The sequence below is a fragment of the Genypterus blacodes genome, unplaced genomic scaffold, assembly GCF_046128005.1.
Source record: "Genypterus blacodes isolate CSIRO-AG114 ecotype Tasmania unplaced genomic scaffold, CSIRO-AGI_Gbla_v1 ptg000029l_1, whole genome shotgun sequence".
NCBI classification, from domain to species: Eukaryota; Metazoa; Chordata; class Actinopteri; order Ophidiiformes; family Ophidiidae; genus Genypterus; species Genypterus blacodes.
Genome location: NW_027466842.1, coordinates 651,533 through 678,515, shown reverse-complemented (window position 1 = coordinate 678,515; position 26,983 = coordinate 651,533). Strand labels below are relative to the sequence as shown.

The 26,983-nt window shown below is 41.4% G+C and overlaps 1 protein-coding gene and 4 non-coding genes across 6 annotated transcripts; 4 read left to right on the top strand and 1 right to left on the bottom strand.

The window, feature by feature from the left end:
- Window positions 1–9,420: 9,420 nt before the first annotated feature.
- Window positions 9,421–23,338, bottom strand: LOC142994053 (lysine-specific demethylase 4A-like). Of its 2 annotated transcripts, none has more exons than XM_076144718.1 (23): window positions 23,184–23,338; window positions 21,428–21,589; window positions 21,133–21,308; window positions 20,895–21,009; window positions 20,606–20,799; window positions 19,877–19,926; window positions 19,677–19,780; window positions 19,421–19,558; window positions 19,102–19,325; window positions 18,797–18,960; window positions 18,059–18,711; window positions 17,574–17,675; window positions 17,227–17,353; window positions 16,863–17,038; window positions 16,555–16,768; window positions 16,258–16,337; window positions 14,716–14,771; window positions 13,855–13,963; window positions 13,011–13,202; window positions 11,412–11,582; window positions 11,194–11,313; window positions 10,595–10,687; window positions 9,421–10,410 (listed from the first exon to the last, which is right to left on the bottom strand). In XM_076144718.1, exons 2-23 carry the CDS (start codon window positions 21,566–21,568, stop codon window positions 10,273–10,275), a joined length of 3,537 nt encoding a protein of 1,178 aa, XP_076000833.1. In that variant the 5' UTR covers window positions 21,569–21,589; window positions 23,184–23,338; the 3' UTR covers window positions 9,421–10,272. The 2 variants fall into 2 exon arrangements, with proteins under 2 accessions (XP_076000833.1, XP_076000834.1); XM_076144719.1 differs by having other exon boundaries at window positions 17,227–17,350.
- Window positions 23,339–24,805: 1,467 nt separating this feature from the next.
- Window positions 24,806–24,878, top strand: trnak-cuu (transfer RNA lysine (anticodon CUU)). The gene has a single exon. It is a non-coding gene; the product is annotated as a tRNA-Lys (tRNA).
- Window positions 24,879–25,280: 402 nt separating this feature from the next.
- trnak-cuu (transfer RNA lysine (anticodon CUU)) lies at window positions 25,281–25,353 on the top strand. Its single transcript has one exon. It is a non-coding gene; the product is annotated as a tRNA-Lys (tRNA).
- A 404-nt stretch (window positions 25,354–25,757) lies between these two features.
- trnak-cuu (transfer RNA lysine (anticodon CUU)) lies at window positions 25,758–25,830 on the top strand. Its single transcript has one exon. It is a non-coding gene; the product is annotated as a tRNA-Lys (tRNA).
- Window positions 25,831–26,709: 879 nt separating this feature from the next.
- On the top strand, window positions 26,710–26,782 carry trnak-cuu (transfer RNA lysine (anticodon CUU)). Its single transcript has one exon. It is a non-coding gene; the product is annotated as a tRNA-Lys (tRNA).
- Window positions 26,783–26,983: the final 201 nt, after the last annotated feature.

The following is a 26,983-nucleotide window of genomic DNA, read 5'->3' as shown; positions in this document are numbered from 1 at the left end:
TTGACCATCCCCATCCTATGTGCTCAGATCAGACCATCATCTGCAAGAGTTAGGGCTGTTAATTCACAAATGTAACCCTAACACGATTCATTCTGACATAGAACTGTATAGATTTATGTTATTGCTATGTTCTGTGCTTCGTCATTGAAACATGAAGACTCAGCAGTTGGAGAGGAAGTGGTCTGTACTGTACCAGTAACAGAATACAGGAAGGAAGTTGATGCAGGAAATAGACATAAAAAACATAAACATGAAGAGGTCTGACGCCACGATTAATTTTCAGTGTGTGTTTCTCAGTATAATCAGTCACGCCACGGAAACAATTAAAGAGCAATAGAGGTGAGCTTGTGGGGAAAAGTGTGAAGCAGCTTTTCATGAATATTTACTCTTATACGTGTACAATGATGTCAAGGAAGCAATGAGGATAAATGAGATTTTGCTCTTGCAGATACTTTGTACCGTCCTGGTGTACACAAGGGAGTTTATTTTCAGGAAGCCCCTGTAGGCCAAGGCCATGGATTCCTCCTTGGCCCACACATCGTTCCTGTATTTGTTTCAAGGCTGAGTCATAAATGTTTGTCAGGATATTTTGGGAGATCAGATTATACGGAAACACATTTCAGACAAACAAGCAATAAATCATACATGATCTGGGCTTCAATGCAAAAATAAAGTGTCAATTAAGACCGGGCACGACAGGAAAATCTGCTCAGCCAGTAACCCTTTAAAAACTGCGCAAACTATTCTGACAAATAAATATCTCCTCTTTGACCAGATGTGAGAAATATGGCTTTAGATCTGTGTCAGAGATTATCAGGACACACTAAGAGCATCTTTAAATCGGCTTATACTGTGAATGACACTGTGTGGGATTCAAAACAAACACAATGATATTAATATGTAAGGAGTTTTATCATGTATAACTTTGAAAAATCAATCTTTTGTGCCCATCAAATCCTCATTTCTACCTTATCTGTTATCTTTTACATCTTATCTGTTGTACCTACAATATCAGGACCTTCTATCTATCACTGCTATTTGTATCATACTTCTATACATTTACATCAAACCCTCATACTATACTTATCTATTGCAACTATATTATCTATCTATCTATCTATTATTATCATCTATTTTATCAATCAAATCTGTCACGTCTATCTGTCACGTCTATCTATCTGTCTGTCTGTCTGTCTGTCTATCTATCTATCTATCTATCTATCTGTCTGTCTGTCTGTCTGTCTGTCTGTCTGTCTGTCTGTCTGGTGACCTATTTTGTATTAATTATTAATTAATCAATTGAAGAAAGCGTCTGGTATTATAATGAACATCCAGTTATGGGACATTTCTTGAGATTATTTTACATACAAAAGGGAGGAAAGAAAGAAAACAAGAGACAAAGAAAGAAGAGGAGAACTAAACCGATGAAGACAGCAAAAATGCGTGAATGAATGGAGAACAAACAGAGCGACAGCGGCTAACCACACCCAGCAGAGATACAGTATGTTGAAATGACAAGACGATGTAACCGTGGAGATACAAATGACATCAATATTGGGATGGGAAACAAAAAAAACAAAAAAAGAAAAGAAAAGGGAAGAAAGCTCTGAAAATACCATGTTAAAGGTTTCTCTCTTTAAAAACACCACAATGTGGAAGAGATAGAGTCCCCAGCCTATTTCACAGATGTGTCAGAGTAAGAGCCGCTGGTTGTGGAATGAGAGAGATTACGTGCCTGCAGACACAGATCGCTCAGACGATTACAGGCTGGATCCATCATGTGATAAAATAGGCCCTTGAGGAAATCTATAGGCTTATCTGAGACTGCTGGAGCTGGAGCTGCCTAATGAGCTGGTAACAACAGGAAGTCTTATTACACTGAAAGAGGAGTAGTCTACACCATGATCGCAGTGATACATAACAAGCACAGTACCTATATACACACTGTACATATTCTGTCAGTGAGAGACAGCACAGAGGGCAATGGACCGCATATGTATGTATGTACCTATGTATGGCCTCTTGTGATTTCGATATCAACAGCAAAGGAACAATGAATGCAGCTGATGGGGAAACAGCAGTCAGCAGTGTTGCATATTTTAACCCCTTTACAACAAATCAAAGATGTGACAGCCATTAGGATTGCTGAGTGAGTGGAATCTCACAAACTTTCTTATTCGCTCCCTTCTCCTCCTCCTCCTCACCGCTGTACCCCACTGAGAACATAAGATGATTGACAGCTGAGGTCAATAGTAGGAATTATTTAGGATCAATACATTTCAGTCCGTATAACAGACATATTCACTGAGCACTTAGTGTATGAAATACTATCAGCAGGTCCAGAGGAATTCATCAAATCCTAGGTTCCAAACTGTAAATTTGATATTTTAGATGTTGAATACATCACAGTGAACATTAAATCTGCAAAGTTACACCATCAATACTACAGAGTACTCTGAGGCCTTCTGGATCACACTGCACCAACATTTAGATTGCCATGCAACAATAATGTAACTTTGAGCAAAATTGATTGACGATAGTTCTTGTCAATTTTTATATTGAATAGAAACCAGTGGTCGGCCTTGAAGCTCTGAAGCTAAGTGTGATGTGTTGATGTGGAACATTTTGACACAGAACAGGGTAGCCACATTCTCATTTCCCCCCAAAGTTGTTGACCAAATATTCTGTATCACTTCTCTTTCTCCCTCTTTCACACCCACAGACATCTAGACTTTCTGGCTCCATAGCTCTCAAACAACACACACAGACACAGACACAGACACAGACACACAGACACACAGACACACACACACAGACACACACACACACACACACACACACACACACACACACACACACACACACACACACACACACACACACACACACACACACACACACACACACACACACACACACACACACACACACACACACACACACACACACACACACACGCTCCTCAACTTGCGCAGCCATGTGGGTGTGATGTCTCTGTTTTCTGCTCTGTATGATAGCAGGATGTCAGTAATGCAGCTGCAGAGATGTTGCTTAGGCTTTATTTTTTTATATTTGGTGGGCTTGAGCTCTGAAATATGATGTTAAAGATCAACAGCAAGAATTTGCAAAGCTCTAAGCACACACTGCAGTTAAGCGACAAATGATTAGCACGGGGTGAGCTTGAGGCCACTAGGAGCCATTCAACAGAGCACATGAGCTGATTTCACTGAGAGTTCTTTGTCGTTTGAGTCCCTTTATGTTTACATGATTACTCTGATTTCTTTGTCTTTGCTGTGGTTAAGGTAAACATTCCATACTTCAAATATGCTGTGTATGACATGCTTTGTAATGGGAGTGTGAGGAGAGACCCCCTGCAGAGTCCTTCTCTGAGGTTTGAAATCACTTAATCCTCTCCATTGTCTCTATAAACCATGAAACATTTATTGCCTTAAATGATTGCCTTAAATTTGGCCATTAATGCGGGTTTCATACAATTCCACCTCGGTATCAGTGCAGAGGGATTGACTTTTTTATTTGCTCACTGAGGTCGACAGTCCACCATGTCTGCAACGGCCTGCACCTCACGTGTGTTCTGTGTGTGTGTGTGTGTGTGTGTGCGTGCGTGCGTGCGTGCGTGCGTGCGTGCGTGCGTGCGTGTGTGCTTAGGGGTGGGTCGAGCCATGTCAGCCGTCTGCAAACTTGACCAAACGCAAGTGCAGTTGCCGTAACGACAGGCCGAATCATCACAGCGTAACAAATAAAAGAAAGAGTGTCTGATTTTCACCTCATGTGGGATTTTTTTGTGTTTTTTCACCCAGGCGAGGTTTAACAAAAGGCGCAATGTTCCCACGGTAATGGTTAATGTGAATGTTGGCGAGCACAGAATCTGAAAGATAATATTTGTGAGGGAATGTTTGGATAGACGGGACACAGAGGACCGACTAATGCTCACATATAGGGAGCGGTGATAAAAGTGGTGACAGGAAAAGCGAGGGATGAATAACAGGTCAGAATACAACAATGATGAAAAAATCAAAACAATCGGGTTGAGGTTTTGGGTTATCGCAGAGGCAAAGTCAGGTGGATTCTGGACTTAACTTTTGCAAATAAAGGCATCAACAAGAACTTTTCCCCTATTTTTGGCCTCTTTTGTCATTTCTGTGTGTGCCCTATGTGGTTAAATGTTATCAACACTTTATCTCACTAATTAAGATGTTTTACTGTACGTCAGTCCGGGCCCCAATGAAAATCGATTCATAGTTAATGTTCTAGTTTTGGAGGATTTGAGCAGAGAAGGAAACTGGGTAAAAGAATGTGAAAGAAATAAAAGAGGGATGAAATGGGAAAAGAAGGAAAGAGAGAATAGTACCAATATCATATGAATGTATTAATGTACTATTTCAACTATTAATCTGCAAGGAAACTCCATTTAGGTGCCAGTACAATAACAGTATGAGGTAGTAGAAGCATTTTAAGATAAAAACTATTTTTACTGTAGTGTTTAATGCCCCAAAATAGGTGTTTCGTGAATAAATACAGTAAAATAGATATTCAGGATATTCAGGACAGAAGCCCAGAAAATCTATGAAAAATCTGACAACATTAGCGTGAGGTAACCTGAGCTGTGTCACCTGACTGCCATGCGATTGCTCTGAGACCGTTGCAGACAATAATACCCTGCTAATAGAGGGAGCCGAGGGAGCCACAGCTGCAAGGTCACAGGGGAGAGGGTGAGGGGGGGATGGGATGGTGTGAGAGTTAAAAGATGAAGGCATGCTGAGAGAGCGAGAGAGAGGCAGAGAGAGAGACAGAGAGAGAGAGTGAAAACAACGCACAACCTTTTGGCTCACATGTTCCTCTCTGTCTCTGTGATGTGTATAAAAATAAATAACAAGTAGAGCTCGCATCCTCCCTTCTTCCTCTTCAGAAGAACAAAGAAGAGAGGGCATAGCTGTGAGAGTGACATGCTGGAGATCAAGGGTTCATCATAAAGATGGCGAGGTGCAAACCGGGGTTAGTAATAGAGCCAGTAGTTAAATAAAGAGACGCATTTCTACTTTGTCGGTTTTGATGGTTTGGTTTAGGTGTTTTGAAATGAGCGGATGACAACAATATTAACAGATCTACTACTACAAACTCTCCAGAAGTGGATTTGCATGCACGATGTTGCAGGCCAACGTGACTTCCAAACAACTACAATATTCCATTTTCAAAGCAAGGCGGCAAACAACTGTAAAAACTTCATTAAGACTTAAATGTACAGGCATATACGTGTCATATACGCAATACTCAAGAGTACTGAGCGCATGTAAACCTATTGACTGCTGGTCTGGCACGGCTCTCTGGTTGACCTCACATGACCATACTGTCTGTAGGCCTCATACATCTGTTTCTGTTATCCTACATTTAAAAAAGAAATCACTGCGTTCTTTGTGATGAGAGTCTTTGGCAAATCATATCTGTGGAGCCGCAATTCATCCCACCCACACCGTAGCTGGTGACAAGCACCAGCACAACCAACCAGTGCAGCCAATTACAAATATGTGTCACCATTCACAGAGGTAATTAGAGTGCATGTGAAAAATGTATTTTTGGGCACAAAAGACAATCTAAAAAGGCGACTGATGTGGTTTGTGACAGTGGAATTTTGGACAGTAAACAATATGTCACATCTAGTTGACAATTGGATGCAGCTGTGTCTAATATAGGATAGTATAATACTTTCCTTGAGATCTACTGCTGCAGTAACATGTTAAGAGCTCATGCACGTAATAAAGACAGTAGCTACTGGTGCTGGTTAGGTCACAACCACAGTGGTGACACAGAATTGACACACGCTTCCTTTCAATCATAAACTGTAGTGCTTTAATGTAGAAAAAAAATTGGCCCACTTCTACGCTCCAGTAGCACCGCTGTGCACAGTGGGAAAACTCAGCAGTGGAAACACAAATATTGCAATAATAACAGCACTTTCACAGGTAATTTGTTTTTGACAGTTGCTTTCACACCTACAGCACTTGAAGAAGGTGATCTCCCCGACCCTTTGCGGTGAGGAAGCAGTGACGGTTCACTTTGAAAGCTATCCGACATACAGGAAGTGGTAAAACTTGCTGTATGTCGCTGTAGGTTGCTGCTATGGCAAAACGGTGGAAGTGTGCTGGCATCGACATTAAATCAAGAGTTTATTAGGACTGAAGAATATGAGTTATGAACTTAATGATTGCTGCAGGAACAAATGGAAAGCAATGACGTGCGATGTCGCAAAATCCGAACACATTGTTGCTGTGTTATTGAGCATATAACATGGTTTGCTTATTTACATTTAATGTGAAAACCAGCTGGACAACATTAAAAGGATAACATATTAGATACATCGAACAAGAGAATAAAACTTTAACACTGTGACCAAGAATATGAATTGGCTGAGTTTGTAAAAATATGGATTTCCTCAGGTGAAGCAAATAACAAAAAAAGATCCGGGAGATTATTTCCTATCACATATGGAATATTTGAAATATCTGTGCCATGTCCAGCCATTTAAAAAAAACATTTATCTGGTTTGAATTTAATGCAAAACAGAAGCAGCTCTTATCTTGGGGGGCAAAATCCACCATCGATTTCTTCCCAGCTGGCACAGGAACAGGAGGACGGTAAACAAAGTGTGCCTGACCTGACCAATCTGTCAGCAGATGTTGATTTGATCCCGGTGGACGTGGATGAGGAGGACGAAGAAGAGGGCTGAGGCACAGAGCCCAGCAGACGTATGTTGGCCTCATCTGCCCTCCATTCGGCTTCCTTCCATTCCATGATCAAGAGGAGCCGCCGAAAGGAGAGAGAGTGTGTGTGTGTGTGTGTGTGTGTGTGTGTGTGTGTGTGTGTGTGTGTGTGTGTGTGTGTGTGTTACCTTTGATAATATTGTGTATATTTCTGTGAAATAACCTGTTTTAAGTTAACACCTTTTTTATGCTATGTTTAACCCTAATGTCTTCTAGTAATCTAGTGTGTTTATGTCAAATTTGCTTTTATTTGGAGTAATTGTGCAATACTATATAATCATTGAAATATACACGATATTCAATTACTATTAGTGTTATTTCCGATCATATTGACTTTAAAACTGTTTCTCTCAGTTGTCATTAGTCAATTGAAGGATTTTTTTTTTTTGGGCACTACTGTGAGAACTGATTTGAGCTTCTCAGAAAGTGTGAGGACAGAAACCACATGTGGGAAAAGTCAGTGAGTTAGAAATGTCACACAAACCAGCAAGGAGAGGGGCAGACTTCAGAGATTCAGATCATCAATTGTGACGTGGTTTCAAAACCAAGACAGAGATTACGATGACAAGAAACCAGCATAATGTACTGAGACCAAAGGAGGGGGAATAACAGCTGTGTGGCATCACGGTGGCTTTCAAATCAGAAGAGATTACAAGGAAAAGAGACTGAGAGGGGAGTCAAGATGGCACCATGATGACTGATCTCTCACTACCAGACCACGATAGGTTGACCACATCCCTCTTCGTAGTAAATACACACTCGACTTTCAAAAGGGAATTTTGAGTCTGAGGTCAAAAGGATGTAAAACCGGGCATTGAGTGGCATTTCTATTCTCTCAGCCTGAAGATGAAAACACTTGTAAATGTGAAAACTGACGCTCAAACCCGGCTGGCACAGCAGCTGTGGCAGGAAATGAGCACTTTTCACACATGCAAAACCTGCTGAGCTCTCTACACTAGAGAGGAATAGGAAACAAACAGTTTCTTTCTCTGAATTGGCCCCATTTACTCTTAAAGGTCTTAAGTGTATTAGCATCATGTCTTTAGCATAATTTCTGTGGTTTGCAGCAAGCACAACTTTAAACAAACAAAAGCAACCCCCTCACTTACTGCCAACAAATCAGTGGGGTTCAGTAGTGTTGATAACAGTGCTAGGTTCCGTATGGTTGCTGCCATTACCAGATGTTGTCTACTCTAGCAGTGGAGATCTGCCCCGCTCCCTGTCTCACAATGGTTGGGTGACACTATGTTTTTTCCTAACCATCTACAAAATGTTTCATAACCACATGCTTATTGTCATGTCGTATGCTTACTCAATTAAAAAATTCAGCAAAAAGACAAATCGGTGGTTCTGCCATTTCGTAGTTATTCAAGTTCCACTTCTTTTATGCACTTCAAGTGTTGAGAAATGAAGAGCTGCTGCATGCCTGGAAGGGGTTTGGTTGAACATTCATCTGGCATTAAGTCAAGATGGTTTCTTGGTTTTTCCAGAACAGAGATGTCACACTTGACAACATCCAGCTAGGCAAGCTGAAAATATCTTCTTCTCCCTCAAAGAACTGTGTTATGCTACAATAACAGTTTCTTATTATTATTTTTCTCCTTACAAAACCCCGCATGTACTGTTTATCTCCTGGCACCTGGAAGTAACTACAGCATAACACTCCATGAGAAGAAACCTATAATTCAGGAAACACTTTGAAACAAGTGAACACATAAATATCCAACTTAAGATGAAAGTTGAATAGTAGTTCTGTGGATCCATCACGTTCCATTCTTCAGGCTACCAAACTCGATACGTAAACATGACATTTCTATTACCTTCTTTCTGACCTGTATTAAAAACACACTCTGGACTGTTGACAAGAATGCAATGACATGAGCCAAAAACCATTGAAGTCCAATGGTGCTCCGCTCACCTCAGAAGACCCACGATGTCCTGGCACACTCACAAGGCTGAGGAAGAGCAGAGATCCAACATCCAACACTAGCAGCTGAACACCACCGAGAGGAAAAACATGTGGAGGACAGAGACGGCGGCGCTGTAAAGCTGAGAAGATTCTGATGGAATTCCAACCGATAATCAGTCATATAAAGATTCAGGAGGGAAACAAGTAAACTATACACACTTCTTTTTTTTTTACTTCAAACTTTACTCAAACTGTTGATGTTTACAAAGAGTGTACAGATTCAACGCTGCCTGAAGTACGGGCCCAAACAGAGCAGTCGCCATGACAGCTTAAACGACCTCCTGAGATACCAGCTTATGATTTTTGTTCTCTCACCAAATGCCACTTTAAAACCAGGTATACATGTGATATAGACCAACTGTAGGTGAGCTGTTTTGCAATCGCCACCATTTTGGTAGATTAGCCTCGGATATTTTTCAGGGCATAACAAAATGTTCATGTACAAAAGCATTGTTTACTCAGTCGAAGCCCTGCGGTCCTTTTCCTTCATGACTGACACTCAAAGACACATTGATCTGAGCATATCAACAGGATGTCTGATAACCTATCAACATAATAAATATAAATAGATCTGGGGTTTTCTAAAGCACAGCAAATCAATGACAAAATAGGTTTTTTGTTCTCTACCTTAACACAACAGACATAAATAATGCGTGACAATAACAATACTCATCATAAACCTTATCATTATTTTATTCATTCAGAACAAAAATAGAGCAAGCACGTCCCATAGAAATAAGGCTTGGGCCTCTAAAGCTAGCCTAGCTGATGTTCGATCCTCACAGTAGATGCACGCCATCTTTGTTTTGGTAAACTAATGCATATAAACCACTGTATGCTACGTACGGACTGAGAAGTAAGTCAAGTCAAGAAAAGATCTGTTTAGGAACACATCCTATGCATTATAACGGAGCAGTTAGATAGTTATATCATTGACGCATCTCATTATCGTCAATAGTCAACTTCTGATTGGCTGCACCGGAACCAAGCGAACGGACTTCGCACTGGAGAACTTAAAGGTCCTTTTTAAAGCATCTTTAGACAATCCCGGGATAGCACAACACTCTTACTTGCAGTGTATAAATGATGTATGACGTAAAAGTCGGTATTATGGAACAAAATGAAAAACGTAATCATAGTGTCCTATGTATGTAAAGCTGCATATGCTCAGTATACTTTCAATGAATCGGTACAAAACAACAACAAATGTCTCAGTTGGATGGTCTAACCTTTTCCACATTTGAAAATGAATTGATGGCTTCTTCTCGAGGGAGAGGAGAGACGGAGGAAACACTTTTCAGAACATGATGGGAAAGGGGATTATTCAATGCACACATACAAAAAAAAATCACTTTAAGTCCCAGCCGTAGTTTATAAATATGAAGCCTGTCGGGGCCGTGGAAGAAGAGGTGGAAGGGGAGGGGGTGGACGTTCCCAGAGAACCCTGACCGGGAGCTGAATGTGTGGCGAGTCCATGAAGTGGAACAGGTGAGGTGGAGAGGAGAAAGAAAGAATTGGAAGTGGACATTACTCCATGATGGCTCTGTAAATGACGGGCTCGATGTAATCCTCTCTGTAGCGAGAGTTGATGACCCGTTGCCTTTTGGAATTCTGTTTGACGTCGCTCTGTGAGAAGAGCTTGAAGCGCATGTCCGACGCCACCGACTGAGGGGCAAAATAGAGAACAGAAAATGAGTGCTTACTGATCTTCCAGGCTCAGTACATGACAACCGACACAAAAACTGTTGCTATGACGTGCTTAACACTTAACACTTTAGCATTTCCTCAACATTACAGTTTCCTTCTCTCTCTTTTCTTTTTTTGGTAGAAAGCAAATCAAGGGACGTACCATTCGTGATTTGACTCTTTTGGGCAGGTCCTCGTCCAGACTGTAGATGTCGTCTCTCTTGGCGGATATTTGCGAGCCGTCCTCAAACTCCACCTTCAAACGCAGAGTCAGCAGTTATTTTACTGTACAGCATCGTGGGGTGAAAGTCTATAAATCTCTTCTTAACACAGGACACTCCCCTCAATGCATACTGGTTTTAATTGCGTTCTTTATTACACATCAGCTGTAATAAAGCGCTTGGCCTTTATAATGCCATCATTTTACTGGGTAATAAATCCACAATGAGCAAACGAAGTGTGTGCATTTCTCTTTGACACACCACTGAGAGCAATAAGAGACACAGTATTAAAAGAAACAAGCATACAGAAGCACATCAGGATCAAATGTATAAAATTGGTTATTCAATATATCTTTAATGATGTCGTCTCAGTGTTTCTAGTGTTAAAAAATGCATAGCGCACTCAAAACGGTGGAGCAGCACAACCCTAATGTGGTCTGAAGTGCTCTGAACAAACTGAGAGTGAACACTAATGGATGTCAGTGCTGGAAATAGTAACAAAAAACAGATAAAAGAAAGAGAGATTTATAGGCCACATTACCAGGTACATGGGGATGGAGTGAGATGTTATGAACTTGGCCCCATAAATCAACCCATCCGTCCAGCGCACCTGAACCACTTCCCCTTCGGGGGGCGGACCGAGCCGGACACAGTCCCGGTTCTGCGGCGAAAAAACAGACACACAGACAAGAGGAAATGAGCGAGGTTGGCACGTGACGACAAAGCAAATTCCTGTAATGGGGAAGCGATTCTACCGACCTGAATGTCCTCGGGGAAGAGGTTGTCGCTGTAGGATCCATCATCGAACACCACCTCGTAGAAGATGGCGGTGGTGAGCTCCGTCACCTCGCTGTGATAGTAGCGGCTGTTCTTGTGCTTACAGATGACTTTCTGGCCCAGCGCCAACTCCCGCATGGAGGCCTTGTTGCGCTGCGGATACAGAAATTGTTTCACACTTAGCGGCTCATCACGGCAGTCAATCACAACGCAGTAATGGCTACTAAAGGGATAAGAGTGTTTGTAGTGTAATAAAACTCACTTGTCCATAAAAAGATTAGGCTTCCGTTTAACTAAAACAATATTTGGTCAGTGGCGTGTACTTGGAGAGATAACGCCGCTCTCAGGGTCACAGTACACAACAGGCCACCGCGCCTCTTAATTTCCCTACACACTCTTGTAACCGTCACAGGTTCACCTAAAGGGTGCGTTGTTATGTCGTGGCAGCAGAAGTTGCAAGGAAGGCAGTAAATAATATATTTGACTCGTTTCATGGTTTGCCATTACGTCTTCAATGTTGTGTTTATGTCCACTGAGCTGTTGAAATAATTCCCCTCAAGGGATAAATAAGCTGAATATAAGTATATAAGAATGATATTATGATCTGTTGTGTAAGTTAAGGACTTAAAGGTAAAAATAACCAAAAGCCCCCAAAACAAAGTGAATTTGCATTTCAAAATCAATTTCGCCTTTGAGTGGAACAAACTTCTTTCTCTCTTTGTAAATTAAGGCAACATGAACATCCAAAGAAGTCCCTGTGGGAAACGTTCAAGCAGCTGTTCCAGTGCTTCATGGCTGACTAACATCAACGCTAGGAGCTAGAGTCTAGAGAGCCATGGCTATTTGGAAAGTCTCCATTTGTGAAAGTCTCCAGGCATTAAAAGGCCGCCTGCACAGCTCATAGACGCATGAATCCATCCAGTGAATCTTTGTGGAGACCGTTTTAATATACACAGAGGAAGAAAAGATAAATATTAATCTAATGAATTATGAAAAATGCATTTAATATTACGTTTAATGTATATTTATTTATTGATTATATACACCGATAATCTTACTACACGGTGTCTTTTAAACTATCTATTGCTTGACACACTTGAAACAGTAATGCTTTCGCCTGGTGACTCAGCCCCAGTTCAGCGCGTCACTCATGACACAGCTTCAGCTCTCTGGCCCTCTTTGTACTGTTTGGAATGTCTGCGCTCGGTTAGGCCTGCTGGTTATGACATCACAATGCAGCAGAAACCACAAGACTTCCTGATTCCGGTCATTCATTACAACAGGCCGGAGGGAAATCTATATCCATTTCTCACACACAGCACTATTTCTAAAAGATTAAGTACTTCCTTTTATTTCTTATTATATATTCAAATGAGAAACAGCCGCACTTCTTGCGCGGTTCACAGAGCAGTGCCCCTTTTGACTAAATCATATCTGAGCAACGAGCAGCAAGTGAGCTGGAATGAAAATGTGTATCTAATGACTTGACTGCCATTTAATACAACAGTCTGGACATGATGTATACTGAAGATTCCACTGTGGCCAACGTGGATTGGTTCAAGTGAGAAGCAACGGCGGTACCTCAGGCATGACGGGCGCTCTGTGTCTGTGGCAGGTGATGAAGACTATGAAGGGCCAGTCGTCCGGGTGCATGAGGATGCCGGCCGCCTGAGCGCAGGTGGGATGAAAGGCGGTGGAGCAGCGGCCGTGGGAGCACTGGACACAGCAGCCGGTCACTTCCTGCTTCATCCGTTTCCTGCAGTAAAAGCATTTCTACAAGGAAGGTGGGAGTGGGGGGTGGAGGGGGACATTTGGAGAAGTTAAGTGTTTGAGTTAAATTATTACGTTTAAGAACAAAGACAAACCAAGTGACAAAAGAGTAAATGTTGTTGTCGAGGATATTGCACAACTTCCTTTGGATCATTTTAACACCGCTAGACCTTGTTATAGCCCTGAACCATTGAGAAGCACTTTATTGAGCTGGAGAGTTATAACAATAGAGACAGGGCCAACTATTGTTCTGGACATCCATCAACATGCGTTTCCTCCATAATAAATGATTCTGTTTTTCTTCATAGTTCTTTATTGAGCAGGAAAGGCAAAGTAGTTTATACTCAAAATATCTCCCTGAGAAACAAAGCGGGAGAAGTATGGAAACTGAGAATGTGGTTCAGACAGCGTGCCGACAGGTGCCAGTTTCATTGTGGTGACGTGTCAGTGTGAGCCCACAAACTATACTGTTCAAGAATGGAAGGAGCTGTACACACCAAAAATAGTCAGTCCAATCAGAATGGAGCACGGCAGCACTTATAAGCATCAAATATTTATACCAAGGTGAAGTCAAATGTTGATGCTAGATTCTCCACGTCACCTCACTGGTTCATATCTAAGAATTTCCAACAGGTGCCATAATCTAAACTCTTACCAGTCTGAACCGGGGCAGTGGGATTGCAGAGAGGTCGATGGGGCTGCGCACGGTGATGTTGACAAAGCGAGCCTCTAGCACAGTGATGGCACACAGCACATGGACCCACCTATTGGAAAGAGAGAGAAAAGGAAGAGCTGTAGTGCAAACAGTCCAACGTCCAGGGAACAAAGTTTCTACTAATGCCAAAACAGGAAGTCGATGTTTTTTTTGAAGCTACACAAAAGCTCCTTACAAATATCAGATTACGACAGGAAATGTTATACCCAGCACTTAAACATTAGCCCAACTCAATGTTTCTGCACAATTAAAATCTATATCTTCATCAGTAGTTTGATAAGAAACTGTCGGAAGTCTCTTATCCTGTCAGTCATTGTGCCAAAGGAAGTGACAGAACAGAAATAGTAATGACATGACACAAGAAATGCTGAATGTTCTTCAAACGATTAAGGAATTATTAGACTCAACAATCACTATTGTCAAGATAGATGAATGAGTAACAACGCTCTACTACAGATGACTTTGACAGATGTGAGGCTACAGTCAAGTACTCTTACATCAGGTCATTATAATGTAACTATATTAGGTGGCACCAGCTGCACCATTATAACAGGACATTACAAACAAATGAAGTTGCTTCTGTCTGGAGGAAGTTCCTGTCATTTAGACAGACGTTTAGACAGCGTGTGTATGCTTGTGTGTGACTGCATTTAGACAGTACATGTACGTCAACGGGTGTTCTCACTAGATGGATTAGAAGCAGAGATAGCCATATGGAACAGGCAGATAAAATGTCTTTACACTAAATGGAGCACATGGTTGGTCTTTAAAGATTTTCTAATGTCTGCTGGCAGCACCTACTTGTCATTGTTGGCTTTCTGCAGAGCGCCGCCTCTTAGGGAACACAGACAGCAGTCCTGTGAGAGGAAACACAATCATTTCATTTTAATATGCTTCATATTATCCACTCATTCTGAAACAAACTGAACGAAACAGAGTGCTCTATGTGTTTTGTGTGAGGTGGAATCCGAGGAACCTTAAAGGTGCTTATGAAGCTGAATCATGTTACCGATCAGTTAGGACAGTCTATGGAGTGTTTAAGATAAAGCTTGCAATCATCTAATTTGACTTATCTTTAAATTTACCACACTACATTCAAAATGTCTTATTTGTGTAACGTTCATTTCACACTGTCGGAATCAGCGGGGAGAGCTTATCCAAATCTATTCAAACATTCCAACACACAAACACTTCTCCTGTCTTTGTGCATAATATATAAAACATTATATAAACATCCAGAGCCTTTCAAACAATTTCATTTAAACTATTTTGGCTTTTGTCATTTTGATGTAAGCAGAATATAGGCTAAATAACACTGCTGTTGGGTTATGAATTAAAATCCAGTTCTTAGCCTGTGTGGTGCATCATCACATACTCAGGAGATATTAAATGCCTCTGTGTGGTTTAAAAATGGATTACTGTGCTGTAAGGTGTAATAAAAAAAGATTGCAATTTTCATATGAGCTATTGTGAGACTGAAGAGTTTCAGTGCCAAATGAGTCGGAGATGAACAAAATGATCCCTCAAAGATCTAGATATGGTGAACTCTGCTGGAGTAATATTGTACTAAACATGCTCCCAAACTAATGTCAGTTAAACTAGTTGTATAACCCCTTTGACAAAATGGGAAAAGAAGATTTCCTAATAAACCATTACAATGGTTTCAACAAAACCAGAGAAGAGACTTAAAGAGTAAACAAGCTCATACACAAAGAATAACAAATCCTGAGATCATTGATGCGTGTTAATTTAGAGCAGCAGTGCCCCCTGGTGGTCAAACGTTTTTGTGATTAAACAGCACACACAGCAGGGATTTTATCTTGTGACTGCCAAGTAATGCAATCCTGAAAAAGACATTCCATTCTGGAGCAGTCTGAGGTCAAGATAGTTCAATGGCAGTATCTTGACCCCAAGGTTGTTGAGAAGATTGTTTATTGGAAGTACTAATCATTTTCTTAAATTCAACTTTAAAGAGTCAAGGAGTAAATATTCTAATACCCTCATAATGAATTGTTGTGCTTTGTTGTCATGTCGTGGAGTGTATTTTTAGTTGAGCATATGATTCCTAATTTGAAGTGGGTGTTTGAAAAAACTGAAACGAATCGTCCGTTTATTGGTTTTGCCTTGGGGACCTAAGCTGAACTCACTGAACTGAAAGATTATCACTTTCAGCCAAACTGAAATGTTGTGCTTGGTTTGTCCTTTTACGCCGAGTTTCCTGTTGAGTGTTCTTATATTTGTGTCAATAGCTGTATTCCCCTTTTCTGTTTAGGTTTGTTGTTTCAAGTCTATGTAGATCCAGACTGCTTTGAATCAAGGACCGGGTCTGTCTGGTCAACTAACCTGAGTGGTGGCGTCTGCCTCACAGCGGGCACACAGCCAGTCATCAAACTCTGCTTCATCCACTGACACCCCATAGCAACCTGAGCAAGAACAGGAAAGAACACACACACATTCAATTCTACAAAAATCACACAGGATATATTTCACAGCTTGGATATAAGCAATGTCCTCTCTCCGTCTGGATTGCATACTACAGAGCAACCCAAGTACACCGTTTGGGAAAATGTTACAACCACATTAAGGTGAAAAGAAATGCATTAAAAAAACCATTGAACCATTTAAACAAGAAGGACTTACTGGTGTGTACACGGACACAGCACTGAGTGCAGCTGACCAGGCGGCTGGTTCCATCCTCTGCTACATTTGGGTTAGAAAGCTGTCCCTCCTCACTCTCATTGGACTTGTTGTTGTTGGTGTTAAAACACATTTCGGGGATGAGCGGCTTGGACCACTGGCTGCCTCCTGGACGGTTTAGCAATGTCACGCTGGAACTGCCGCTACCAGAATCCGACTGAAATGAAAGAAAAGTACAGAGATAAGGCAATTCACCAACATAAATACCTGTAACTAACTGTATAATCTGAAGCATCCCTGCTGGTCTCTACCTGATGGTAAGTGTGAAAGAGCAGGCAGATGCAGCAGTATGGGGGCTCTTGTCCCATTCTTCTGTTGTACTCCCTTTCTGCTTGGGGATCATATGGCCGACACTGCCACAGCTGAGTTAAAGGCTTGGCCCACTCCTCTTTCTCCTCTTGATCCAACTCCGTATCCACATACACATCTGCAAATATGATAGAGAGCAGCGGTGTGTGAGGTAGGGGGGCATTGGAAGCATTACGATTTAGATGGATGGGGTGTGAAGATAAGAGAAAGAGTCACCTGACAGTCAAGAGCTGTCATTAACCTGTTTGGTAACTGGTAAACAGCTATAAGTGTTAGAATAACTGTATTACTACTACTAGAACTTACCATCCTCACTGTCAAACTCCCTGACGAGAGGGTGATGGCGTGGCAGCTGACAGAGCTCTGCTTGTTGCTGCTGCTGCTGCTGCTTCTTCACCACTGACTTACAGTACGACTGCTCTTCTGACACCTGCTGGAGAATGACAGTATTGATAAAGGAAACTGCAACAGGAAACACACTGAATCTGCACCGATGAACACCAGCTGCCATGAAGCCCCCCCCCCTCAATTTGCCTTTGACGCCTGCTAGGAGCTCTGCACTAGTACTCATGCATTTCCTCTAAGAATTGCCTCCAAGGTTCAAGGACATCAATTATCTACTTACAACGTGGGCAGAGTTAGAATCTACTTACTTGATGACTTATCAGTTTCATCTCCACGTGCACAGTGTTCTTGACAGGAGAGGTGTCTTGCAGGACGGTAATGCCACTTTCCACAATGGGGGAATGGTTACTCTGTGAAATTGAATAACATGATTAACAATGGAATCCTGACAGATTGAGGAACTATATTGATAAAGTGTGTGATGCCATTACCAGAGCTAAGCTAGAATTGTGTTATTAGCAGAGACCAGTAATGGTGCAGAGATTGAAGGAATGAGAATGACACCACCATGCAAGGAAACTCTACGTGGATTGTTTGAGTTACTTGTGTTCATTTGAAAAGAGAAAACAATGCATGCAGCTCAGGTTATAACCACTGTTCAATCATGCCGGTCTCATTCAATGGCCACAGAATGCTATGATTACATTGAGATTCTTCTGAGGAATGTCATAGCAATGTTGAAAACAGAGACCTAGACATAGGCAGATCTAAACCAGAATGAAAACACACTGACCTTTTGCTTGTTGTTCTTGGGGGCCTCCTCCAACTCTGTGGACTGTGTCTGTGTCTGTAAAGATGCAGGCTTGCTGACATGTATAACTTTAGGGTTATCCTTTTCAGATTGAGGAGCCACAACCAGTGTCAGGGGTTTGGGCTTGGTTTCCTCTTGTTGATTCTTTGCTGGACTGAGTGCTTTGGGCTCGCTCTGTTCCACTTTGGTAAGAATGATCTTCTGTACTGGCTCTGTTCTTTCGACGCACGGTTCCTGAGATGAGGGCTTCATCTGTGTATGTGACGGTGTGCATGCTTTGTGCAGGAGATGACGGGGTTGATGCTCTCTGGCATAGCTATGCACCAGAAGCTGTGTGTGAGGCTGCTGTTGCTTTTCTAGCGTGTAGCTGTGTACTTGAAGAGCATCCTTTGGACCCAGAGTCTTATGGAAGAGCAGGCTGGCTACCCCCATTTTGCGGGTAGGCTGGGCCCACGCTGGATCCACTGTTGCTGACACATGGCCATTTCTGGGCTGGGCCTGAGAGGAGATTGCAGGAGCACGTGTCTTGGTATAATGAGGAGCGCGACCTATGTCACTGTTTCCTTGGGTCAAGCACCTATGAAACGGATCCATCAAAGTGAGCTTGGTTGGTGTGACAACCAACTTTGGTGGCCCTGTAAATGAGATCAGAGGTTTTTTGAGTTGAATAAAACAGGAACATTATTTTCTGCACACAAGTAAAAGGTAAGAATATGATACCTTTATTTCTCTTGCAGTCTTGTGGCAGAGTGCGTGGAGGGATCAGGCTTAGTCTGGGACGCTTCCCATAATGCTCCGCTTCTGTTTCCTCATCCTTGGGAACAACTTCTTTGGGCACCTCCAGACACACCCTGTGTCTCTTGGTTTCTATTCTCTGTGTTGGGCTGAAGGTTTGCATGAACAGTTAGAGGAAGTAAGGGACGGGTGTATGTAAATAGAAATTATGATAAACAACACTATTTCCTTTCAATTTTTGAAGAAATAGTTCTATTCTATTTAGGGATTGATGACCCAAATTGCAGTACCTCTTGTGTTCTGCATCGTCGCCACAGCTCTCTGTAGAGGTACAGCTACTGCCCCTTGTGCTGTTACAGGAAGCCCCCAGGAACTCCTTGGCCTCGGGGGTGGGCTGTGAGTGATCAATGGATATCGTGTCTCGTCCTATCAGCCACTGTTCATAGCGATCTGGCTGAAATTTCTTCACAAATACATCCATGGAAATCTTAACCATGTCTTTGCGGCATGAGCACTAAAGGAAAGAAAGGCACAGACAAACATTATTCAGTTGATAAATGCTTTAACGTTTCAGGCAATATCAGTCCCAGAGCAAAAGTAAGTATTTACCAAAACTGCTTGCTTGCCGTACTCGATCCATCGCTCTGTTGCAAAGTTGGTGGACTCGGCACAGTTGAATCCGTGGTTGAAACCGGCATGATAGGCGTATGGGAAAGTCACCATGAACTCACCCGCCTCCTGAGTAATCTTAGAAAATGTTCATAAAGGAATTATTGTGTGCAAATGATAGGTTCCCTTTGTCTAGGCTGTGAAGAAACCATGGGAAGTAATTTGAGGTCACATGACAAAAGAGCTTAAGCCATACCTTGTCAAATGGAATGCCATATTTCTTCAGTATGGAGGGAGAAATGAGAGTCATCTTGTGCCTCAAAAAGGCCTCACAGTTTTGGGCACTACCAGGAAAAAATCCTAGAAGCGAAAGGAAACAATAATGGATTATTGTAGATAATCATCAAGTGTCAGAAGCCTGGATGTCTGCACATAAAAAATTCAATAGTGTCCTACCCTGAGCGAGGCGTTCCAGTCTTTTCCCATGCTCTGGAGGAACAACATACCTGCAGACATTAAAATGAACCTTACAATTCACATTCAACAAATTTTGTAGCCTACATATCTAGCCATCACATGCTTTACGTGCATTTAATTACTTTTAATATTCTGTTGGGATCCAGTACAAGCAACAAGTAACATAGATTTATTTGTGATGCTGCACATGGACACTGATACAACAAAGGAAACACATATCAGCATCCATGCTACTGTAAGAATGTTGCTACAGCCTTCTTGAAAAGATCAATGGCAAGATCAAGTCCACTTTAAAGAAGTATTAAATACAGGGCGTTAAACAGTGATGATTTATACCTCGATAAGGTCACTTTGTACGGGACAATAAAGTTTATTACAGAGGCAGTAGTATCTACCCACATCACAGGATGTGTCTAGACCTCCCTCTGTGCCAGGACACAAGACCCATTGCAATGATTGGGGGGCCCTGCTTTTTTTCCAGCAGTTTCATTGTTGTGTGAAACGATCCTTACATATGTAAATGGGAGCAATCCTCATGTGATAGAGCATGTAACTGCAGATAGCTGCCTTTGAGCAATCAACTTCGTTCAAGCAGGGCAGAAACTCGCCTCTGAACTAAAGAATCTACTATTGTGCTAATTACGCAAGTTACTTGGAGCGACCGAACGTTCTGTTATCTGATCGCAAACAAGTAGTTTCAGTCATTACCATGATTTGGGCTCTCCAAAGTGCAAGTAGTTGATGCTGTAGAGATCCATGTCCTCAGTGTGCCATGCAAATGTTGTCTTCCACATGCCGAAGTACAAGTAGGGCGTATTCACACCCTCAATGGTGATGCCACTCTCATGTTCCACTGTATCCAAAATGGTGTCCAGGTGACAAATATTCCACTCTTTCACTTCCTGCAGGAGTGTAGTAAATTATACAAGATCACCAACACTGCTCAATGCACAGTCAAGCCACAATGTGCAATTATCAGAAGAATATGTTAACTTACTGGGTCATATAGAGATCCATTGACATCTGCTCCATATATGGGAGGATTAAATGTCACATTCTTCCAGTACTTCCTCTCAAGCTCCTCAAAGTCACCATAGTGAGGGCTGCAGAACCTATGAACAGCGATAACAACGGTTAATCAGCACTGATATAAAACACAATTAACTTTTAAAAAAACATTGAATTGAAACACAGGACGATAAAAAGCTTTAAATGACTCTTTTATCATTTCTCACTTGTCACTGTTGGCGATCTTGCGGAACTCCCTGACAGTCATGGACTTCTTCTGGATGTTATATTGTGTGAAAAGGCCCGACTGGCCTGTCACCACTTGCTGAATGGGTGCAGGTATCACCAAGTCATCTATGTCGTCATAGGAAGATCTGGGCTTCCATTCCTTTGGTGGGACAATCTTGGGAGGAGGAAATATAAAGTAAAGTAAGATAAGTTTGTCTGGCCAACATAACTGAGGAAAACATTTCATACTGTAAGTAAATATGGTCTAAAGTTGTGTGTTGCATTGATACTCACTTTTGCAAGACCTGCTTTGTGGGCCCCCTGGGACTCTATGTACGCCATATAGCGGCTGAAATTTTTGAATTCCTCCACAGTGGGGTAAAAAGTCATGATCCGCTTGGTCCCAGCATTCTGGGAGCCCAATTCTGACGCCATCTCAAAGCACAACGGTGAACCCTGTAGATTATAAATGAAATGGAAAATGAGCAGTTAACATTATCCCATCAATCACCCAGAACGGGGCATGCTCTTTTTTTGGCCGGCAGTCAGTAGCAAAACTAGATTCTTTCAAAGCTGTTGGTGGTGTTTCGGGAGGGAACAAAAGACATATATAAACATCTCATATTACTTAAAACCATGATCACAACATGTGCTTTCTCAGACCAAAACCCATCAGCAACACATTTACTCTGTGTAAGTGACCAGACCCTTGATTGTGTCTGATCAGGGATTAGGTCACTTACACAGATTAAATCAGTGTGTGGGTTGTGGAAGGTCTTTTGTGACTTGTGATTGAAAGTTGCAACAACAGCAAAAAGTGCAGGTATGGTTTCAGACAGTGTGTTAAGGCAGATGCAGGATGAGACAGGACCATGGGAGGAGAAACTTAGCCAGACACAGAGATAACAAATGAATGAATCAGGTCTTAATGAGGTTTGTTTACCCAACTGGGAAAAAGAGAAACTGTGTCCTTCCTAGCGTTGAGGGTAACCACCACTCAGCAGAAGGCATTAATGAAAAGGAGTAAGAAATTGTATGAAGTTGCCTTGTTGCCAGTTTGTTTTTAACCAGATCGAGTACAAATAGAGCGCAAATTAAAGTTGTGTGCATCGTGTCAACACTGACCTGAAGAGGACGTCACCCCGTGTGAGGATAGTGGTACTTCATTTAGAAGTCCTGTCTCATTTAGTAATTATCGTATTATTTCACAAATAGTTGTAACACATTAATAGCAAACCCGACAAGGAAGGGAAAGTAAAATCCACCACAACCAGGAGAGCGAGGCATTCATTTTCAACCCCATAATCTACAACTTTAGACGGTGGTGTGTGTATTCATCAACTGTACCGAGGACAATGCTAATCATACTCCGGTACATTAGCGCGGATACTCGGGATTAAAAACATGTCGACTTCTGTGATCGGTTCTAACCCGCTTCTATTTAACTCTTCAAAGCGCTTACGTTTGTAAATGTACTACTTTGCTAATCTGCTCAAGTTACGCTATCTAAAGGAGGGGGCACTGACAGAAACAGTTAGCATAGCATTAGCTAACGTTCTAGCATTGGTCATTTCCACGGCTTTTCAGCTCCGTGTATCACTGTCACACGGTTGGTATTTCTACTACTTTAAGTAAACACACTGTTCCAAATGGTAAAAAACACAACTAACCAGAGACACCTGCTATTAGTATAAGCTTATATTAACAGTGGAAGACACCGGCTACACCTGCGTTACAGAATCCATCGAAGCTAGTCCGTATCCAGCCGTTCGTAATACGTACTTGTATGCTGAGAAGAAACTTGTACACAACTAATTTACCATCCTCGGTAAATTGCGTGGAAACTACAAATATTTTCCCCTTACAATGGTTGAATTACATCAACCGTTTAATATAAAAGAAGTACTGAATAAGTCGGCGATACATTCTCCAGGAAATAGACACGACTCTTAAACCGACTTTAGCTACGAAGCTGGGAATCAGTTCCAGCTAGTTTAGCAGACTAGCATCGTGAGTTATGAAGAAATAAATACAACATGAAACTACTAACCTCCTCCTCCTGTTTGATTCAGAAACGGTCCCCTGCGCCGTAAAAGTCTTGAAACGAGTTGAAACAGCAGCGCCAGAGAAATGATGAATGAAACTGCTTGCTAACTGAAGCCTCTATGGGTACATCGCTGTCCTCCATTAGCGCTTGTACGCAAGTACACGCAAATCGGGATTTTGTTTACCACAACACGCATGGCGCACGCTCAGCCAATCGGAGGACGCGTCTGATAACGACGACATTTCTCTATCTGGCTTTATACAATCACAACGACAGCACAAACAAAGAGCTTAAAACATTATATATTATTACTAATATTACCTTTATGACACTTATATCCTTGGACTAATTTTTATTTTCAATTTACTTTCATTCTTTTCATATATTCTTCAATATTAAAGGCTTACAGTTGTAGTAACCATAGTTCTACAGGTATTCTCTGTAAGCGTGTGGGATCATTTGAGAGCTTATTAACTCTATTAGTTAAAATTAATATTTGAAATAAACCCGAATTTTCATCATTCAAGCTTTTTCTTTGAGAAAATTTGGGTTTAAGAAAATAAATCAAGAGTTTGTTTTACAATTCTACTACAAGTCAAGATTGTTGTTGGATCAACTACTTATCTTTTTTCTTTTTATTTGCTAAGGAAATATTGAAACGTTGGGCAACAGGGCTTTAAGAAGTAGCTTCTGAGATCATCCAACCATTTGAGGACACAAATGTGAGGTATTCAGGTAGAAACCCACTTTGTTTGTGGTGTCAGTCAGGCACGTCAGCATTTCTAGCAGTAGTAAACAATAGAGCCCTTTGCAATGCCAAAAACAACAGTCAGACCTTGACTTTAAATGATTACACAAAACTATTCCCTGTTTCTATATTATTCTATATTGCTCAAGAAATCTTAATGTGTAATTGTAACACAAGTCCGACTAGCTCAGTGGGTAGAGCATGAGATTTTTTTGGAGAAAAGCTGCAGAGACAGAGATACAAAGTAAGGTAACATCGCAAAAAAGACAAAGGCATGGGTAGAGAAGGTGTTCTGGTCTGATGCTCGGCTCCTCCAAGACCCTGTTGTTGAGTATCATTTGAACCTAACTGCTCCCGATGAGGTTATTTCATGCCAAGGAAGGCAAATCCGAATAGACTAGTTTCTGAGAGCAACCAACTGTCTGAGGACACAAATGTGAGTTAATGTAATCAAATCCCAACCTTTGTTTGATCCATTAGTCATGTATTTTCAATACATTTCTCTTCAAAATATCTTGAAATATAGAGTTAACACAAGCCTGGCTAGCTCAGTCAGTAAAGCATGAGACTCTTAATCTCAGGCTCGTCAATAGAGCCCTTTGAAATGACAAAGTAACAATGGTACCTACAAAATCATATTTCAAAGATACTTTTGGGGTAAAAAGTATACAAGAAAATAATCCCTGTTTCTTTTTAGTTCTATGTCGCTCAAGGAATCTTGATATGTAATTGGAACACAAGCCCAACAAGCTCAGTGGGTAGAGCATGACACAGACGTGAGTTAATGAATTATAATCCCTACCTTTGTATGATCAATTACTCATCTTTTTCCAATATATTATGTGCCAAAAAATCTTGAAATATGCACCATCCACAAGCCTGACTAGCTCAGTCGGTAGAGCATGAGACTCTTAATCTCAGGGTCGTGGGTTCGAGCCCCACGTTGGGCTATAGGTTTTTAAGAAGATCGATTATTTGAGGACTCAGACGCAAGGTACTGAGTAAGAATCCAACCTTGTTGCTGGTGTCAGTCAGGCAAGCCAGCATTTCTGGCAACGATTGTCAATAGAGCGCTTTGAAATGACAAAGTTACAATGGTACCTATAAAGTCATATTTCAAAGCTGTTTTTGGGTAAAATGTACACAAGAAAATATTCCCTGTTTTTTATTATTCTATATTGCTCAAGAAATCTTGATATGTAATGAGAACACAAGCCCAACTAGCTCAGTGGGTAGAGCATGACACAAATGTGAGTTAATGAATTATAATCCCTACCTTTGTATGATCAATTACTCGTCTTTGTCCAATATATTTTGTCACAAAGAAATCTTGAAATATGCACCCTCCACAAGCCTGACTAGCTCAGTCGGTAGAGCATGAGACTCTTAATCTCAGGGTCGTGGGTTCGAGTCCCACGTTGGGCTGTAGGTTCTTAAGAAGATCCAACCATTTGAGGACTCACACGAAAGGTACTGAGTAAGAATCTAACCTTGTTGCTGGTGTCTGTCAGGCAAGCCAGCATCTCTGGCAACGATCGTCAATGGAGCCCTTTGAAATGACAAAGTAACAATGGTACCTATAAAGTCATATTTCAAAGCTGCTTTTAGGGTAAAAAGTATACAAGAAAATAATCCCTGTTTCTTCGTAATTCTATGTCGCTCAAGGAATCTTGATATGTAATTAGAACACAAGCCCGACTAGCTCAGTGGGAAGAGCATGACACAGACGTGAGTTAATGAATTATAATCCCCACCTTTGTATGATCAATTCCTCATCTTTTTCCAATATATTTTGTGGCAAAAAATCTTGAAATATGCACCATCCACAAGCCTGACTAGCTCAGTCGGTAGAGCATGAGACTCTTAATCTCAGGGTCGTGGGTTCGAGCCCCACGTTGGGCTATAGGTTTTTAAGAAGATCGATTATTTGAGGACTCAGACGCAAGGTACTGAGTAAGAATCCAACCTTGTTGCTGGTGTCAGTCAGGCAAGCCAGCATTTCTGGCAACGATTGTCAATAGAGCGCTTTGAAATGACAAAGTTACAATGGTACCTATAAAGTCATATTTCAAAGCTGTTTTTGGGTAAAATGAACACAAGAAAATATTCCCTGTTTTTTATTATTCTATATTGCTCAAGAAATCTTGATATGTAATGAGAACACAAGCCCAACTAGCTCAGTGGGTAGAGCATGACACAAATGTGAGTTAATGAATTATAATCCCTACCTTTGTATGATCAATTACTCATCTTTTTCCAATATATTTTCCTGCCAAAAAATCTTGAAATATGCACCATCCACAAGCCTGACTAGCTCAGTCGGTAGAGCATGAGACTCTTAATCTCAGGGTCGTGGGTTCGAGTTCCACGTTGGGCTGTAGGTTTTTAAGAAGATCCAACCATTTGAGGACTCACACGAAAGGTACTGAGTAAGAATCTAACCTTGTTGCTGGTGTCTGTCAGGCAAGCCAGCATCTCTGGCAACTATCGTCAATAGAGCCCTTTGAAATGACAAAGTAACAATGGTACCTATAAAGTCATATTTCAAAGCTGCTTTTAGGGTTTAAAGTATACAAGAAAATAATCCCTGTTTCTTCGTAATTCTATGTCGCTCAAGGAATCTTGATATGTAATGAGAACACAAGCCCGACTAGCTCAGTGGGAAGAGCATGACACAGACGTGAGTTAATGAATTATAATCCCCACCTTTGTATGATCAATTCCTCATCTTTTTCCAATATATTTTGTGGCAAAAAATCTTGAAATATGCACCCTCCACAAGCCTGACTAGCTCAGTCGGTAGAGCATGAGACTCTTAATCTCAGGGTCGTGGGTTCGAGCCCCACGTTGGGCTATAGGTTTTTAAGAAGATCCAACCATCTGAGGACTCAGACGCAAGGTACTGGGTAAGAATCCAACCTTGTTGCTGGTGTCAGTCAGGCAAGCCAGCATTTCTGGCAACGATTGTCAATAGTGCCCTTTGAAATGTCAAAGTAACAATGGTACCTATAAAGTCATATTTCAAAGCTGCTTTTGGGGTAAAAAGTATACAAGA

Excerpts from the sequence above, each read along its gene's own strand:
- LOC142994053 (XM_076144718.1), bottom strand. The coding sequence starts at position 21,568 with ATGGCGTCAGAATTGGGCTCCCAGAATGCTGGGACCAAGCGGATCATG. Across the intron at positions 11,583-13,010 it reads GAGCGCCCGTCATGCCTGAG|CGCAACAAGGCCTCCATGCG; the intron begins GTACCGCCGTTG and ends CTGTATCCGCAG. Across the intron at positions 11,314-11,411 it reads TCTTCCCCGAGGACATTCAG|AACCGGGACTGTGTCCGGCT; the intron begins GTCGGTAGAATC and ends TTTTCGCCGCAG.